Source organism: Aptenodytes patagonicus, chromosome 1 (genome assembly GCF_965638725.1).
Source record: "Aptenodytes patagonicus chromosome 1, bAptPat1.pri.cur, whole genome shotgun sequence".
Taxonomy (NCBI): Eukaryota; Metazoa; Chordata; class Aves; order Sphenisciformes; family Spheniscidae; genus Aptenodytes; species Aptenodytes patagonicus.
In genome coordinates, this window is record NC_134949.1 from 111944844 (window position 1) to 111963288 (window position 18445).

Sequence of the window (18445 nt, forward strand, 5' to 3'; positions counted from 1 at the left end):
AGCCCATCACGCTCCGTGAGGAGCTTGCTGGTGATACCTTAATTTTTCATAGGTTGTTGACAGCACGTAGATTAAATAAATCCCCTTCATAAAACATACTCAAGAGATTATCAGGTTTACAGAATAGCACTTTCTTGCATGTAGTCTGTGGTCCCCCCACCCCTGTTGGCTATTCTCCTCATAGGAGGCTGAAACAGAAATAGCAGGACCAGAAGCACTTGGATTCTGAAAGATTCATGTCCTGCATCCACCAATCTTTCTCTCTGAAATAATCCCAGATCTCCTTTTTCATTCCTTCCCACATACTTTAAGGCCCACCACTGCACTGCCATGCATCTCACTCCCCTGGAGCTGGTGTGGAGTTCTTCATGGGCCTGTTAGCCAGACAGAAGAGGTAAGAGTTATGTCCTCCCTGTATTCCTCTTGGGGCTGCGAGTGGTGACATTATGAATTTTTCCTTTGACCCAAAGATTTACAGTCTCAGGAGCTGTAGAAATGCAATTACTTTAAATCTTTGTGTTTCTCTTCACACTGGACTCCTGGTTTAAAAGCTAGTGGGAGCAAAATCGGCAGTGAGATGGCAATGTCTGCTTTAAGTAAAAAACACAGCAAAAAGCTACTAGCTTTGGTCCCAGAAAGGCTAGGAAGCAATAGTGGTCCTCTCACTTACAGGGAGAAGCTCTTATGCCTGCTGGGATATGGACAGGACAGGGCATTCCAGAGGCTCAGCCAGTCCCCAGTGTCCCCCTGCAATGACAGCTCGGCTGCTTGCTGCCCCAAGCTGCAGCTAAATGCCAAGGCCTCGTCCAAGGAAGCAGAGGAAAGAGTTGCTATTAACAACCATAATGACCTTATCAGATCAGTCTCAGTTTCAAAGGGATTCTGCCACTCTTCCAGTATCTTCATGAGAGCTGGCATCTTCTTCCTTTCCCCCAAGGAGTTAGCATTTCACACAAGTCTATTTAACCAAGAAGTGGGCAAGGTTGAAAGTCCTTATATTGTTTAAGCTTCACCTTTACTGGTGACCCCAGAAGGACGAATGCGCTCTAGGGGAGAGCTGAATATTCTTTGAATCCTGATGTAAATTTCTGTCTCTGAGAAGGCTCATTGGTGGGGCAGGATCTGCAAATCCTTTCTAATTGCTCTCGTTCTTATTAAAGGCAAAAGCCAAGATATTTTTCTTTCCCTCAAAGTTGAATCTCAATCTGGCAAGCCGTTTTGCCTTCAGAGGCTGCAGTCCACAGTCCCAAAACGCTTATTGTTTCATAGCTTTGCAGTGGAAAGCATCCCCTGTTTTGCTTTGTGCACTGAGACTTTGTCTAGTATTCCCTTTTTTTATTTCACAGAGTTTTAAATTCATGAGGGGGCATTTACTGCCTCTGTCTGTCATGATTGATAGAAGCCTAAGAAGCATGGAGGCTAGATGAACACAAAGCTTTCACCTGCACTGAAGTGGAGTCTGGGCTTTTCTTTGCATTAAGTGACTAGCACTCAGGTCTCTTTTTGCTAAATTGTAGCCGGGGAGAGAATTTATCTGGGAATTTTACTTCCATATTTAAACACACTTTCACAACACCGGTTATGCCAAAGCTGTGATCTGAGGTCAAATCTTAATTTTCAGACAAGTAAAACCCCAGGACTTCTTCCTGCCTGCCCCACTGGGCGCCTGACTGCTGGAACCTAAATGCTAGCAGAGTGTCAGCTCTTCTCAGCCAGCTTTAATTCATGTTTATGTGCAAGGTGAATAATGATGCATGCAGAAATGCTGTCACTAGCTGAGAATCTGAAAGGAACAGGTTTTAAAACTGTCCCTGTGTTCTTGACTGTGTGATCACTACTGTTCCACTCCAGAGTAAAGGCAACCAGCTTAGTTTAAATCTTTGTCCCCACATTGCAGACTCAACAGCCATTGACTCACATCTCTGCTATGTATATGTAACATTTTTTGTGTCCTTATTTTTAAATTATGTGAGTGGGATTTACAGAAGTGCATAGATCCATCCCTATTTCATTGCATTTGCAAAATTCCAATCAATTTGCTCCAATCTGGGAGCAGAGTTAGGTCAGAAATGTGTACTTTTGAGATTACCCCCCCCAGATCTGTTGCATTTTTCACACAGCAAACACGTATTTCATAAAGCCTGAGGAATATATAACTTGGTCAATTTAATATTGTTGAAGCATTATCAGTAATCTTCTGCTTCCCATCTGTGATTCTGAACTGCATCATTATGTTGATATTTCATGCTCTCCACTCCATTAACATTTAGGATGTGTAGTAGGGGCCAAAACTTCTCCAAGCATAAGGAATTCAGCAAGATTACAGGATTGGCTTTTACAACGTACAATTTTAAAAGATTCACTGAAATCTGAGATGCTACATACACCTGTGGGTTTTTTTTAATTGGTGAAGATAACTTAAAAGTGAGGCTACTCTGTGTTTTTAGAAAGGATTGCTGGATTACCAGTTTTTTCAAGAAGGATGAGATAGTTCTTGAACATTTGTGGCAATTTATAAATTCTTTCTAGTTTGACAGTTGAAGACTATAATTGTTTAAGATCAGAATGTTTTCTAAGTTTGCAACAAGGTTGCAGTATTAATTACTGTAAAGCCAGTTACTTCTTATACAGCATTATATATCAATACGAGACAAGGTTAGACTGAGTAGTATACAAATGCTTTCTGGAAAAATGGGTGGTTTTAAGGACTCGAATATTTACCGTTGTGGATTTTGGAATGTAATTGTTCTGTAGTACGCAGTCCTGTTTTATTTGAAAATTAATACTTTACTTCTCTGGTTAAATATTGATTCTCTTTATTATTTCAACATTTTATGAATATTTTGTTTTCTCTGGGGGCTTTCTATGCATTTTATCAGCTGAATAAATGAAGTAATTCACAAACCAACTGCCTCTTGCTCTCAATGGCTTTAGGGGACCTTGTCATTCCCTGTAGCCTTTTCTTAGGCCCAGCTGTGTGGCTCTGAAATCACTTGCCTGGTAATTAGGTATTTATCAGATTGTTTCTGAAAAGGGATGAGACAGTTATCTGACACAATTATCTTTGAAAATTGAATCCCTCTTTTCTGGTCCTGCTGAGGACATTCGAAGGTACTGTGAATGTTTAAAGCTAAATGCCTTTGAAAAACCCTTGCTTTTTTAGATCAGGTGTAACGGAGGAGTCAAAATGCAGTCAAAGGAATTTTTTTTTTTAACCTTTCAGGCACTGAATTTTCTTTCTATCAAATATTGTTTCTTTTCCATGTGACTCTGTTTGGAAGTGCTTTTGACAACAACCACTTTACTTCTTCAAACGTCCACTACTTAATAGTGTTTGGACATTGACAGTATTTCTTACTAATCAAGAAATTACTAATTACATGAAGGCATTACTAATGATATTTTTTTGCCTGTTCAAAAAGTGATAAGTATGTAGTTGTAGGAAAGCAATTTGGAAACGTGGTATTCCCTATTGGGAAATCTGCAACAGATACAGTACCCAGTTTTTTCCAAACACTCCCTTGAAAGTCTTGGTAGTTGAGACATGAGTTGTTAATATGCCAAAGGGCAAAAGAGGTAATGCATCGGTAATATAAGATATGAGAAGGTTCTTGCTTTATTTAGATCATTCCTTGGTTGTATTTTGAAAAAGCACATACTTTTTAACATTTAGCCAGCTCTTAAGATTTGTGTATTGGAAAACACAGGGCTCGTTCCACTGTTACTGAATTTGTCATAAATTTAGATTAGAGTGCAAGCATATTCTTATTATTTTGACAAGATAGCATTGCTTTTAACAAGTTCAAACCTCTTTGAAGGAACCTATTTAAGTTTGAACAGAAGATACTTAATTCTTGCATCACTTATGTGCAAAAGGAGTTTATAGAAATGAAAGGTGGAAGTATCTGATATAATAGGAGTAGAGTATCACTTTCTTTCTTTCTTCCTGACATTCAAAAGTAGGAGTATCCCTAAAGGGAGCTTTCCTTTTTACTTTTGTCATACTGTTTTCCAGACTTGAGAAATGACGAGATGATGTTATATCATACATGTTGCTTTCTTCTGAGTAGGTATAGACTAGTATCTGATGCTTGGCAGTCTTGTAATTTGGGTTCAGAATCATGTTGAAGTTTTGTTTTCTGGCTGTTGAATCACAGTCAGAAAAAGAAAATCTCACTAAAACAGGGCAAAGCATTTTAAAAGATAGCAACTATATAGATAATCCATGAATTTTGTTATAATTTTTATTCTCATGACTATGTGCAAGTTCTTTGCAGACACCCTGCCTTAGTCAGTGATCCAGCTACTAAGCAAGAATTGTTGTTTTTTTCTTTCCCCTCCCTGCTTTATACCTAGTTTTGTATATAGTACCACATCTAAATCCAGCTCTGATTTCAATTAATTTTCCCATAGAGTTTTCCATAGTGCTGTTACTACAGGATTTGCTTCACATTTGCTTTCTTGGCCTTATTAAGAGGTGGTCCCTTATTATGCAAAAAGGGAGGCCCAGGTTGATTAAAGGGCGTACAATTTTGAAAAATATGCAATTGCATTTAAAAAAAACCAAAAAAGCAAACAAACCCAAACAGCTGTTTCAAAAGTCTTGTGTTTTCAATTTGCATGGAGTGAGTCAGATGAAGCTCCTGGAGAGTGCAGTTCTTCTCCTTTGGCAGGCTTCTTTAATTACAGAGAGATTTGGTGTTTTACAAGCGAGAATTATGCCAGGCAGCCTGGCTACAATTGGGAAGAACAACCCAAACTGTTGCTTTCCTCTAGGTTTGAAGCACAAGTAAATTTTAGTAGATTAGAGGTGTCTCTAAAGCTACATCACCTCTTCCTCTCACACAAGCGCTTGTGCGTGTGCACACACACACACAGAGTATCCTGCACTGTAAAGCTTTTAGCTAAGACCTTAAGATCTTTCCCTCTCACTCTCTTGTATGGCTTCTTGAGAGTGATGATACAAATATCTTCACTTCTCCCCTCTCTTCCCACAGCTTTTAGCTATATCAGCAGTTTCAGCAAAAAAGGCTAATTAACAGAATGAAATCACCTCCTGGATTTGAGGAAAGTTTTGTCCAATGAATTCACTGGTGACTGTTACCAATTACCTTTGGCCTCTGATTGCTCCCCTGAGAGTGACTGCATATAAAATAGAGAACAAAGCCTGCAATACTGCGGGTCTGTGCAAAATAATAGTTTGCAAGTTAGAACTGATTTTTGCATTCCAGGGGAATAATCAGCCTGAACACAACAAGCGCTGCGATGACAAGCAATGGCTTACGATGCTGCATAACATATTTAAACGTTAGTCTGTCTGTATGTTCTGCTTACCTGTGGGACCATAAGGTTACTCCCCCAAAAATGTAATCACAAACCTCCTCTCAACTTTCCATTTTTGACCATGCATTGAGGACTTTTCACAGGATAAGTGAATTTTCTAGGATTTATATATATTTTTTTAATCTTTTTTGGTTTAAGCTCTAAAAGACATGCCCAGCATACTATCTCCATCCAGTCAGCTTCTGCTCCAGGACCATTTGATGCTGCTAGCTTTTCTAGTCACTCTGCACTACAGCTTCTGAGCATTTTATGACTAGTTTTCTGCGAGAGGTAGCCTTCCCTCATTCTGTGCTAGACACTTTATAATACTGCATTTCCTGAAATAGTATATGGATTGCTGATTTTGGTGCTGTGGTTCCCAAACAGCGAAGCAGGATAATCACAGCTGAGGCAGGGAGGAGATCATTTAGTCCAATGCCCTGCTCAGAGCAGGGTCAGCCAGGGCGGGTTGCCCAGGACTGTGTCTTATCAGGTTTTGCATATAAGGATAGTGTCTCCACATTTATCTGGGTTATCTATTCCACTGTCCAATCACCCTCACAGTAGAAAAGTTTTTTTCTTATGTTTAAGTGGAATTTCCTGTGTTTCAATTTGTGCCTTTTGTCCTGTCACTGGGCACAACTGACAAGAGCCTGGCTCCCTCTTTTTCATTCCCTCCCAGCAGGTATTCATCCACATGGATCAGATCCCCCTGAGCCTTCTCTTCTCCTGGCTGAACAGTCCCAGCCTCTCCCCATATGACAGGTGCTCCCACCCCTTAATCGTCTTTGTGCCCCTTTGCTGAATTTGCCCCACTGTCAGTCTTGTACTGGGGAGCCCAGAACTGGACCCAGCACTCCAGATGTGGTCTCACCAGTGCTGAGGAGAGGGGAAGGGTCACCTCCCTTGACCTGCTGTCAACGCTCTTCCCAGAGTAGCCAAGGATACCTTTGGCTTTCTTTGCTGCAAGGACACATTGCTGACTCAACTTCTTGTCCAGCAGGAGCGCTGGGACCTTCTTGGCAGAGCTGCTTTCCAGCCAGTTGGCCTCTAGTGTGTACCAGGTGCAGGACTTGGAATTTTCCTTTGTTGAACTTCATGAGATTGTCCAGCCTGCAGAGGTCCCTCTGGATAGTGGCACAACCATCTGGTGTATCAGTCACTCCTCCCAGTTTTATGTCATCTGCAAACTTGCTGAGGGTGTACTCAGTCTCACTGTCCAGGTCACTAGTAAAGATGTTAAACAGTATTGGACCCAGTAGCAACCCCTGGGGTATACCACAAGGGACTGGTCTCCAGCTGGACTTTGTGACACTGATAACAATCCTTTAAGCCTGGCAGTTCAGCCAGTTTTCAGTCCACTTCACCCTTTGCTTATCTAGCTTGTACTTCATCAGCTTCTTTATGAGGATCTTATGGAAAACAGTGTCAAAGGCCTTCTTAAAGTCAAGATAAACAACATCCACTGGTCTCCCCTTAACTACCAAGCTGTTCATCTCATTGTAGAAAGCTTTCAGGTTAGTTAAACGTGATTTCCTCTTCATAAAACCATGTTGACTACTCCTGATCACCTTCTTGTCCTTCCATGCGTATGGAGATGGTATCCAAAATAGGTTCATCTATCGCCTTCTCAGGGATCATAGAATCATAGAATCATAGAATCATTGAGGTTGGAAAAGACCTCTAAGATCATCGAGTCCAACCGTCAACCCAACACCACCATGCCCACTAAACCATGTCCCTAAGTGCCTCATCTACACGTCTTTTAAATACCTCCAGGGATGGGGACTCCACCACTTCCCTGGGCAGCCTGTTCCAATGTTTCACCACTCTTTCAGTAAAGAAATTTTTCCTTACATCCAATCTAAACCTCCCCTGGCGCAACTTGAGGCCATTTCCTCTCGTCCTATCGCTTGTTACTTCGGAGAAAAGACCAACACCCACCTCGCTACAACCTCCTTTCAGGTAGTTGTAGAGAGCGATGAGGTCTCCCCTCAGCCTCCTTTTCTCCAGGCTGAACAGTCCCAGTTCCCTCAGCCGCTCCTCATAAGACTTGTGCTCCAGACCCTTCACCAGCCTTGTTGCCCTTCTCTGGACACGCTCCAGCACCTCAACGTCCTTCTTGTAGTGAGGGGCCCAAAACTGAACACAGTATTCGAGGTGCGGCCTCACCAGGGCCGAGTACAGGGGCACAATCACTTCCCTACTCCTGCTGGCCACACTATTTCTGATACAGGCCAGGATGCCATTGGCCTTCTTGGCCGCCTGGGCACACTGCCGGCTCATGTTCAGCTGGCTGTCGACCAACACCCCCAGGTCCTTTTCCGACAGGCAGCTTTCCAGCCACTCTTCCCCAAGCCTGTAGCGCTGCATGGGGTTGTTGTGGCCCAAGTGCAGGACCCGGCACTTGGCCTTGTTGAACCTCATACAGTTGGCCTGGGCCCATCCATCCAGCCTGTCCAGGTCCCTCTGCAGAGCCTTCCTACCCTCGAGCAGATCAACACTCCCACCCAACTTGGTGTCGTCTGCAAACTTACTGAGGGTGCACTCAATCCCCTCATCCAGATCATTGATAAAGATATTAAACAAGACCGGCCCCAGTACTGAGCCCTGGGGAACACCGCTCGTGACCGGCCGCCAACTGGATGTAACTCCATTCACCACAACTCTCTGGGCCCGGCCGTCCAGCCAGTTTTTGACCCAGCGCAGAGTCCACCTGTCTAAGCCGTGAGCCGCCAGCTTCTCTAGGAGAATGCTGTGGGAGACAGTGTCAAAGGCCTTGCTGAAGTCCAGGTAGACCACATCCACAGCCTTTCCCTCATCCACTAGGCGGGTCACCTGGTCATAGAAGGAGATCAGGTTGGTCAAGCAGGACCTGCCTCTCATGAACCCGTGCTGGCTAGGCCGGATCCCCTGGTTGTCCCGCTCATGCCTTGTGAGCGCCCTCAAGATGAGCCGCTCCATAATCTTCCCCGGCACCGAGGTCAGGCTGACAGGCCTGTAGTTCCCCGGATCCTCCTTCCGGCCCTTCTTGTGGATGGGCGTCACATTGGCAAGCCTCCAGTCTTCCGGGACCTCCCCCATTAACCAGGACTGCTGATAAATGATGGAGAGTGGCTTGGCGAGCACCTCCGCCAGCTCCCTCAGCACTCTCGGGTGGATCCCATCCGGCCCCATAGACTTGTGAGTGTCCAGGTGGCATAGCAGGTCATTGACTGCTTCCTCCTGGATTACGGGGGGTTCATCCTGCTCGCCGTCCCCGTCTTCCAGCTCGGGGGGCCGAGTACCCTGAGGATAACTGGTCTGCCTGTTAAAGACTGAGGCAAAGAAGGCATTGAGTACCTCAGCCTTTTCCTCATCCTCAGTGACAATGTTCCCCCTTGCATCCAATAAAGGATGGAGATTCTCCTTGGCTCTCTTCTTGTCATTAATATATTTGTAAAAACTTTTTTTGTTGTCTTTAACGACAGCGGCCAGATTGCGTTCTAGCTGGGCTTTTGCCTTTCTCATTTCCTCTCTGCACGACCTAACGAGATCCCTGTACTCTTCTTGAGTCGCCTGCCCCTTCTTCCACAAGCGGTAAACTCTCCTTTTTTTCCTGAGTCCCAGCAAGAGCTCCCCGTTCAGCCAGGCCGGTCGTCTTCCCCGCCCATTCTTCTTACGGCGTACAGGGACAGCCTGCTCCTGCACCTTTAAGACTTCCTTCTTGAAGATCGTCCAGCCTTCCTGGACCCCTTTGCCCTTCAGGACCGTCTCCCACGGGACTCTCTCAACCAGCGTCCTGAACAGGCCAAAGTCCGCCCTCCGGAAGTCCACGGTTGCGGTTTTGCTGGCCCCCCTCCTTACTTCACCAAGAATTGAGAATTCTACCATTTCATGGTCGCTAAGCCCAAGACGGCCTCCGACCACCACATCTCCCACCAGTCCTTCTCTGTTAGTAAACAGCAGATCGAGATGAGGCTGACAGGCCTGCTCTTCCCTGGATCCTTCATCCTGAAGATAGGGGTGACATTTGCTTTCTTCCAGTCCTCAGGAACCTCTCCTGATCGTCACAACCTTTCAAAGCTAATCAAGAGTGGCCTTGCAGTGACATTGGCCAGTTCCCTCAGCTCTCATGGGTGCGTCCTGTCAGGTCCCAGGGACTGGTGTGTGTGTCCAGGTAGTTTAAGTGCTCCCTAACCTGATCCTCCTCCACTGAGAGCAGGTCTTCCTTAGTCCAGACTTCCCCTCTGGTTTCAGGGGTCTGGGAGTCCTGAAAGCTAGTCTTTCCAACAAAAACTGAGATAAAAGAAGGCATCAAATACCTCAGCCTTTTCCATGTTCTTTGTCCTCAGGTCCCCCACCTCATTTTTTTTGGTCTTCCTTTTGCTGCTTATGTTCTTGTAGAAGTCCCACTTGTTGCCCTTCACATACCTCGCCAGACTGACCTCCAGGTGGGCTTTGGTTTTCCTAGCCCCAGCCCTGCACGCTTGGACAGTGTCTCTATTTCTTCTGGCACAGCAGGCAGAAAAGGCAGTAAGCACTCAGTAACCTAATTTGACTCCTTGAGAGACACCAACAGTCTGGGGGTCAGGCAGGGGCAGGAGCCTGCAGAGCAGTCTCAGTTTTCTCGAGTGGCCCCAATTCACAGAACAATTGGAAATCATTGTTTTACAGTTAATGGGATTGTTTGAGTTGGTGTGTTTTTTTTTTTTTTTCTTTCTCTTTACACTCCTTGACACTCCACTTCATGCTTCATACCTTGCACTGCACATTTATTGCATTATAAATATATTGCCTCCTTATGCAGAAATCATGTTCTGTTGCTCACTGTCTCACTTACGCACTCCTCCCTGAGGAAAACTTCTTTGTTAAAGTTGTCCCTTATTCAAAATTAATCTCAGCTTATATAGCCACACACATGAAGGAAACATTAGAGATTAGCAGAACTTCTGGTAGAGAGATTGTTCATGAGACTGAGACTGGTGGGAGAAAAGATATTTCTTTTGTCGTAAGTTTGGCTCCTCACACTGAGCATTCACCTGTAGGCAGCATAGTAGAGGGTATTTAGGGTTTAGGCTACAGCTTATGTCACATGCCACAGTTTGTCAGGCTGATACTGCTGTTTTGGTTTCTGCTGCAGTCTTTCAGTACGAGTGGATGAACATGGACACAGCTTTTTTTTTTTTCTTTTCTTGAATTCTTATTGAACTATACTAGGTGAACTATTCTTATGGTAGTGCTTAGGCAGTAAATATACCATACAGAGAATCAAGTCAGTTAAAATCTAGGTAAGACTGTTTTACATAGAAGTTTGTCACCTGCCAGCTTAGAAATGTAAATTGAGCACATTCAATCCATTACTACTATTATTATTATTATTAATTATTTTACTCTTGGTTTTCTCACTGCATTTAAAAAAAACAAACAAAAACAAACCCACAGCTTAAAATAAGTAAAGTATAAATCTTACATTATAATTGTTAAAACTGACCTAACAATTGGTTCTAAAAAAGCAAATGTTTTGGAATGCTAAAAGATTAAATAAGGTGAGCTTCATGAATGTCTGCTGAAACTGTCACAGTCCAGATCCATAGATGCTCTATACTGATAACTACTCTGGTTTAAATAGGTTTATATTTTTTTAGCTGCTTTGATCTTAGTAGAGTTGACTTACTTTATAACAGAAAAGGAGCTGGCCAGACTTTTTTCCCCTAGTTCATCAACCCTCTGTCATTCTTTCTCCTAAATGGAAACGGTTGAGACAATGTATGGCAGTGCTTCCTTCTCATCCTCCTGGAACTCCAAATAAATTTAGTTTAACAAAGACAGGATGTTTAAAATAGTAGAGAGAAGTTCTTAACTTCAGTGATATATAACTTTACTGATGATAATGCACAGGAGGAGTAAGTTCAGAAGTGGTGTCAGTCTAAACAGAGATGACCAGATAATTGGGTGTCCAACTAATAGACATTAGGACTTTATAACAAAAGGATTGAAAGTACAGGAAGGTCCATCCAATATCAGCAGGCCTAACAATGCATGACAAGCTTTAAAAACTTTCTGCATTCAAAATGAGTTAACATTGCTTCAAAAGGAAGATTTTCTATTTTTTCTGCTTTTAGTGAAATTTTGCCAGTCCACTCCAAAATGGCCTTTGGGTACACAGCAAATCAAAATTTTGTCTCATCCTGTAGGTAAACGATCTTCTTTAGCATAATATTTACCAAAGTGATTTTAATAAAGGGAAGTTATTTTTACAAGTTAAAATCTTAATTACCTGACATTTGTGTCCTTTTTTTCTATTCAACGTACTGTCAAAATCTAGTCTTACTAAGCTGGTTACCATTTCTGAGAGAAGCAACAATAATAATCAAATTGTAAAAAAAGGGAAAATAAATAAAAAGAAGACCAGCATTGGTTTTGGTCTTGTCTCAGTGTCTTTGCCTTCTACAGCTGAATACTGCACTGGCTATAGTGATAAATAGCACTATACTTCGGAAGTGGAAGAGAATAATTGATTAGACCCTTTCCCTGCATTTACCATAGTGCTTCTTTCCCCTCTGGGTTTGTGCAGTTTAATTTGCCATTGATTCTTTAATGATTATAATGTCATAAAGGAGCCAGTGTTTATCTTCATTGTGCACTCTGGACAACTCATTGGACCTGAATCTTTTCTTGCACGTTCTGGTGTAGATCTGCAGTCATTTGATATGGACTTAAGTGAGGTCTCAGTCCAGCTGAAGTTTATATCGCGAGTGCATCCTTCTTCTGTCACCGGCAACATCTAATTAGTGCCAGTCCTTATTCTGCAGTATTAGTTTTGTATTTCAGACACTGCAAGACTAATTGCAGAGAACGATCACACACAGAAACATTTAGCTCAGTTATTATAATAAAAAGTTAAATGTTATGACACTGAGAAATTTCTGTATGAATAGAAGTTCTAAATGTATGTGGCAGATACTTCATGGGCTTTTACTATGTACTAAGGGAAGCAGTGTTTTAAATTGCCAGCTGAATCCCTTTGGTTGCGATATACTTTGGTGGGTTTCTTTCACTAGTGTGGTACTTGAATTGTGGACTGTGGCAGTAGACTATGATAAGAAAGCTCTTGTTTCTCTCTATCTGAAAACCATTTTCCATTCTGATGACATCTTTTTCTACTCTATCTTCCCTGTGATCAGAGCTACTATTTCAGAAGAAAGCACTATACTCCATATATAGAGAATTAGCCTCCTATTCAGGATTGTTTTCAAGGAATATCTACAAGAATTGTTTTTAAAATGTAGACTAAAAAGCTTTGTTTTCATATTAAAATTAATTCATATTATTTTCATATTTGTTTTCAAATTAAAATTATTTGGCTTCATAAAAGCTATCATCTTCACTGAAATTTTCTGTAAGAATAATGTTTTTAATAACACTGAAATAATTTCAGGTTTTAGAATTAAATACTATATTTCAAACATAAAACACAAGCATACTTAGAGGGCAGAAAAGGTTTTGACAAACAAGCCAGGCAGTTAATGTCTGAGCTCCCTGTGGAGCTCTGTCACATACAAAGGGATTAAAAAGAAATTATAGTCTACCAATTAACTAAATGGAAGAGAGAGGTATGGAAAAGACAAAACTTTGGATTCATGCATGGGATGCCTTCACAGATAGGGCAAGTGCCATAAAGTATGTTGCTGGGATTCATCTCCCCCCCTCAGCTTTATGGCTGTGGTGGGTTAACCGTGGCTAAAGAGCAAAATTTTCTTGCTGATTAAAATAGAGTTGGATGGTGAGAAAGAAAGACAAAAACTAAAACACACCTCCCCCCCACTATTTTTCCTAGGCTCAACTTCACCCCTTCATCCCCAGCTCCTCTACCTCTGCCTGCCTCATTCTTTCCCTGGAGTGGTGCAGGGAGATGGGGAATGGGAGGTTGCGGTCAGTCCGTAACAGCTCTTCACTGCCTCTCCTTCTTCCTCCTCACACTTTTCCCCTGCTCCAGTGTGGTTACTTCCCACAGGCTGCAGTCCTTCAGGATAAACCTGCTGCTGCATGGGCTCTCCAAGGGCTGCAGCTTCCTTCAGGGCACATCCACCTGCTCCAGCTCGGAGTCCTCCACGGGCTGTAGTGTGGGTATCTGCTCCAGCGTTGTCCTCTCCATGGGCTGCAGAGGAATCTGCTCTGGCGACTGAAGCACCTCCTCCCCCTCCTTCTGCTCTCACCTGGATGTTCCCTCTCCTGTTTCCAATCCTCTTTTTCCCCCTATTCCTCTGCCTATCTGGCATTTCGCCCTTTCCTACACAGGCTTTCCCAGAGGCACCATCAGCTTGGCTGACAGGCTCAGCTGTGCTCTGCAGTGGGTCTGCTGGAGCCGGCTGTGTCAGGCACCGGGCAGCCCCTGGCATCTCCTCAGAGAGGTCACCCTGCAGTATGCTCTCTACCAGCACCTTGCCACATAAACCCAATACAACTTGGTCCACAAATCAAATTCTGCCTCCAGAATGTGTCATCTTAACTCCTATTGAGATCAGTAGGAGTTGTGTCCTGCCACTGGACGGGAACACTTGACTCTTATTAAATCTTTGAGTCCTTGAATGATTTTGCAACATGTATTAATGAAATTATTTTCACATTGACGTATATTGTGTGAGCACCTCACGTTATAACGACAAAGTAAATCCTTAACTGAAAGTGTTGGGTTTTTTTTGTTTGGTGAACCAAATTCAATGGGCTGCCTCATCAGCTTTGAGTTAGAAACAACATTCAATCTTGTATTTCCAGGCAGAAAATACAGATGAAGGAACTGTGGGAATCTGAAGCCAATGTGGTAAACAGTTTTATAAAGCAAGCCTGTATTACTGTACAGAGAAAGAGATTGATGTTCTGAAGGCCTGAATTTGCAAATCCTCATTTCAGTCTTGGAGTCATATCATGAATAGCATTTAGAGCAGCATGTAACACCTTGGCCATTAATTGCCGTTAACTCTGCCATTAAGAGCTATCAAGCTGTTTGCAACAGAAGAGAGGTCATACAAGTGATAGGGGAAATTAAAAGAATGGGAATGGAAGGAACTGTTTTTTTGTGTGCAGTGTTTTTTAGAAACCTATAGAGGAAAGACATTTTGAGCAGGTTGGTATGCTGTAAACAAGGCCTGAAGAGTTCTGGCAAAGTCTATACTAAGCACCAACGTAGCTGAAGCGTAAGAAATGAGTAGAATGAGAAGCGATTATTTTTCAACAGTAGTGGAGTTGTGAATACTTTTCAACCTACAGTTTTGGTGGTCAGAAAAATGAGTGTAAAAGTCACATTTTGATTCAAAAGATTTTCTTCCTTCATAAGATTCCATTTTCCTGCCAGTCAGATGAAAATTTTCTGCCCTTAAGAACACAGAAACTCACCAGAAAGTTACCTTAGCTGTTCAAGTTATTGCTGGGTAAAATTACCCCTAATTCTCATTCAGCAAAACACCATGTCATAAGAAGAGGACTAGTGTAAAGTTTTAACTCTGCTTGCATAGAAAGCTGAATAGTGTTGAAGTGTTTTCAACTTAGGCAAGTGTTTAAGTATTTCCTTGAACTGGGATGGATTAAACCCACACTGAATTATCTTGCTTGAACTGAGCAATTTCTTCAATAACTTGAGTTACATGACCAAACAACATGCAACACTTTAAAATATACACGTGCACGACGGGGCTCCTCATGTCTTCCTTTAAAACATCTGTTTTGGGGTTGTCTGCTCTGCAAGGATAGTTAATATTCTGGTTCTGGTTTACAACTTCCCAATTGTTGGAAAATTTAACATTATTTTAATAGCTAAAACTGTATTGAAACCAGGATACTATATAGAATTACACTGGGCACAAGTATTTGGAAGTACCTTAAATTTATCATTAATTTGTCTGTTCTTACTTCCATTGTGTATTGCAGGTAACATTTACGTTAGCGCTGCTGAGCTGGTGTAATGCAAGGAAGGACACATCATGAAATGGAAACATTATCCTTTTTTGGTCATAGTAGCTGTATTCAGCCTTTCCAGATGCCATCAGTTACTGGGTCAGCTCATTCCAGGTAGGTACCTTTCATTTAAACATAAATGTTCATGTTTTTATTAATCATTGTTATGCTGTCCATGTGAATATGTGCATATTATACCTGAAGTATATACACCTGAAGTTCTCTCTCCATGTATTAATGTGTGTGTGTGTATGTGTAGTTAAGAAATTTATGAGCATATCTCCATATTTAAAACACAGAATTTAGTAAGTGCTGTATTGTCTATGCTTAATGCATGGTCAGAAATGGAAAGTTGCTTTTTTCGATTGCAAAGGAAGATGTAGAAATGGAATGGCCTGAAAACCTAAGTATGAGAAGGTTAAGGTGGCTATTAAAGCATTCCTTTGATTAGCCCTATTGGTGGAGGGAAGAAATACAGAGTGCAGAAACAAACTTGAATATCAAAGAGAATAGGAAATCTATAGAGAACCTTCCTGAAGAAGGAAAATAGCAGCAACTGTGAAATAGCTGAAATGCAGTGTTTTCAGTGAAGTCCTACAGATCAGGGATCATCCTGGTGCTTGCATATGGCAAGTCTTACTAGTGCAGAGAGGAGTAGTAAGCGTGTATAAAAATGGCAACGTTAAAGAGAAGGTGGTGGTAAAATAGGTAACCTGTGTCACTTAGCAGTGAACAGTGGATTTTTATTGAAGTAACATACTGGAAACAAAATCTGTTTTGTTGTGTTGGTTTTTTTTAAAGAATAAATCTGTAAAAACAGCTTCTGAGTCATTCTGAATCATTTTCAATGTTTGTTAGGAAAAACCCAAACAAACTTTGATCAGTACTGCTAATAACGTACAACCTGTCAGTAAAATGTAGGAAAGCACAATAGACATATAGAAAAGAAAGTGACATGCTGATTTTTGGTGGTTGTTTTTTCTGCTTTGCATCTGAATAATAACATAGAAGACTCTACTGGCTGGATTTCTAAGTTGAATACATTGTGCGTGCAGAATTTTGTGGCTATACAATTCTTCTCCATATATCTGTGGGCAACTAGTGCAAATATAGACTACTGAATGAAAAGAGAAGGGAAGAGGTGTTTTCCTTCAAGGGTTTGTTGACCTGTAATGAATGGTAGTTCATGGAAAGCAAATTAAGGAAATAAATTGATAATATTTTTTTTTTTTGGTTTTGTTGGTTTCAAATGTAGGAGGTGCAAAAAGACTCCAGAATAAAGGAAGATGTAAGTTAAAATTATAATTTTAAAAGTTTGATCTTGGACTTCAAACGTAATTTCAAAGCAATTTACCTGTCACAAAGACAGCTACCTCTCTTTAAAAGGAATGCCTGCAGATCCAAATGTATTTGCATGAGAGCTACCTCAGTCCACTTGCATTGGTTTCAGTTTAGTCATAGTTTTGTAGATTCTACTAAAAAGGCTGTTTGCATTGTATTACTTCTTCCATCAAATTAGTTGCAGAATAAAATCACAGGTGGCATTTTGACTTTGTCCCTGCTTTGTAATTTTCATCACAGACTTCAGACTTGAACCAAGAGATTACTCTACTTAGCCAGACATCAGCGTGCTCAGCCTCGCTGGCAGGGTGCCAGGAGTGTGATTATCACAAAAGATCAAATAAAGCAGGATTATTTTTTTTTTCCTTTAAGCAGTTCATCCATTCATTTTGCTCTTTTTGTGTCTTTTCCTTACAAAGGCATGTCTCTTTTCTTTTTTTTTTTTTTTTTTATGCACAGAGAGAGACCTGTGCAAAATCTCAAACTTTTTTTTCCATCTAATGGGGGGAAAAAAGAAATAACGGTTCTTTGGAATTCTGCTGTATCCATAAAAAATATCAGTAGAGCAATAAGTAACAGCCTTTTCTGAGGATTGCTAAAAGCACTAAGCAGCTAAAAGGTCTGTGGTCATAGTACTACTAAATTGTGTTATTTTATTTCAGGGAAAACCATGCTTTCAAAATAACAGATTTAATGAAATTATTTTTAGGTCAAGTTATTAGAAACCTTTAAAAAATGAAATATTATTATTTCAAACTCTCCAATTCTGTCTTATCTAAAAACTGAAAATTTTTCCAGCTTATTGATGACATAGCTTTAATTTCATATGGCAAACTATCAGAAATGTGTTAAAGCTTACCCTCAGAACTGGAATTTTCAACTTCAGTAAAATGTGATGAATTTTAATGGTGGTCTTATAACTTTGAAACATTTATTGTAGTTTTTGCTGAATCTTTTCATATATTCTTGTTGAGTCTCACACTTTTGCATATGGGGTCCACAGGGAAGTACTGTCTCCCCCCTTTATTAAAATTACAGCTGAGCCTTTCATCTCATGTCATTACATCTTACCTCTAATTCACATATAAAATATACTTGCAATTCCACTGTGGCTGTCTCCTGAGGCATAAAGTATCTCTGCCTTGGCACATCTTTATTTAATCAGGGGTTGAACATTATCTGGGAAAGATGTGATTTTTCTTTCCAGTTGCTCTGCATATTTAGAAGCTGGAAAACTTGATAGTTGATTTTAAAGTGCACTGATCTAAGAAAACATAGCATTAACTAATACTATATTATGTTTAGATGCATAAGTTGAGCACTATGTTTTCAGTTAAGTCATTGAAGTGTTTTAAAGTTACCAGTTACTACATTGTCGAAAGAACATAGAACTATAAATTCCACATGCAGCAAAAGATTTTAATAATTTGAACTGAGATTTTTTTTTTTTTTTTTTTTTGACATCAATAGAAGTGACTGCAAGCTTTCAGATTTTTGGTCTGTTAATAAAGACAGTAGGAGCATTCCTCATGGATTTGGTTGGGCTTGGGATCAGGTCCTTTAGCAGGAAGTATTGTGGAAGTGCCCTCCGTCTGAACTGCAACAGATGTCAGATATGTGGGATCTAGTCAATCCTTGAGCTTTACAGAGATATCCAGACAAAGAAAGCCTCGTAAAACCATGTAATGACAAATTTTGAATGTTCCTGGTAGATTATTAATAGATTTTTTGTAACAGAATTCTCTGTAGATCTTGGAGAGTGGACGATGAGGAGAAAACGTCTTTTGAACCCAGAATTTTGAGAAATTTTGATAGAAGCTTGTAGACCTCCGTGGTCTACAAGTACTCT

At 41.2% G+C, this 18445-nt stretch overlaps 1 protein-coding gene across 1 annotated transcript in view; it reads left to right on the top strand.

The window, feature by feature from the left end:
* ROBO1 (roundabout guidance receptor 1) overlaps positions 1–18445 on the top strand; it is a 777783-nt gene that overhangs the window by 88291 nt on the left and 671047 nt on the right. The window contains exon 2 of the mRNA XM_076351850.1: positions 15229–15369. Coding sequence (XP_076207965.1) covers positions 15282–15369 — 88 coding nt within the window. The 5' untranslated portion in view covers positions 15229–15281. The remainder of the gene's footprint in view (positions 1–15228; positions 15370–18445) is intronic.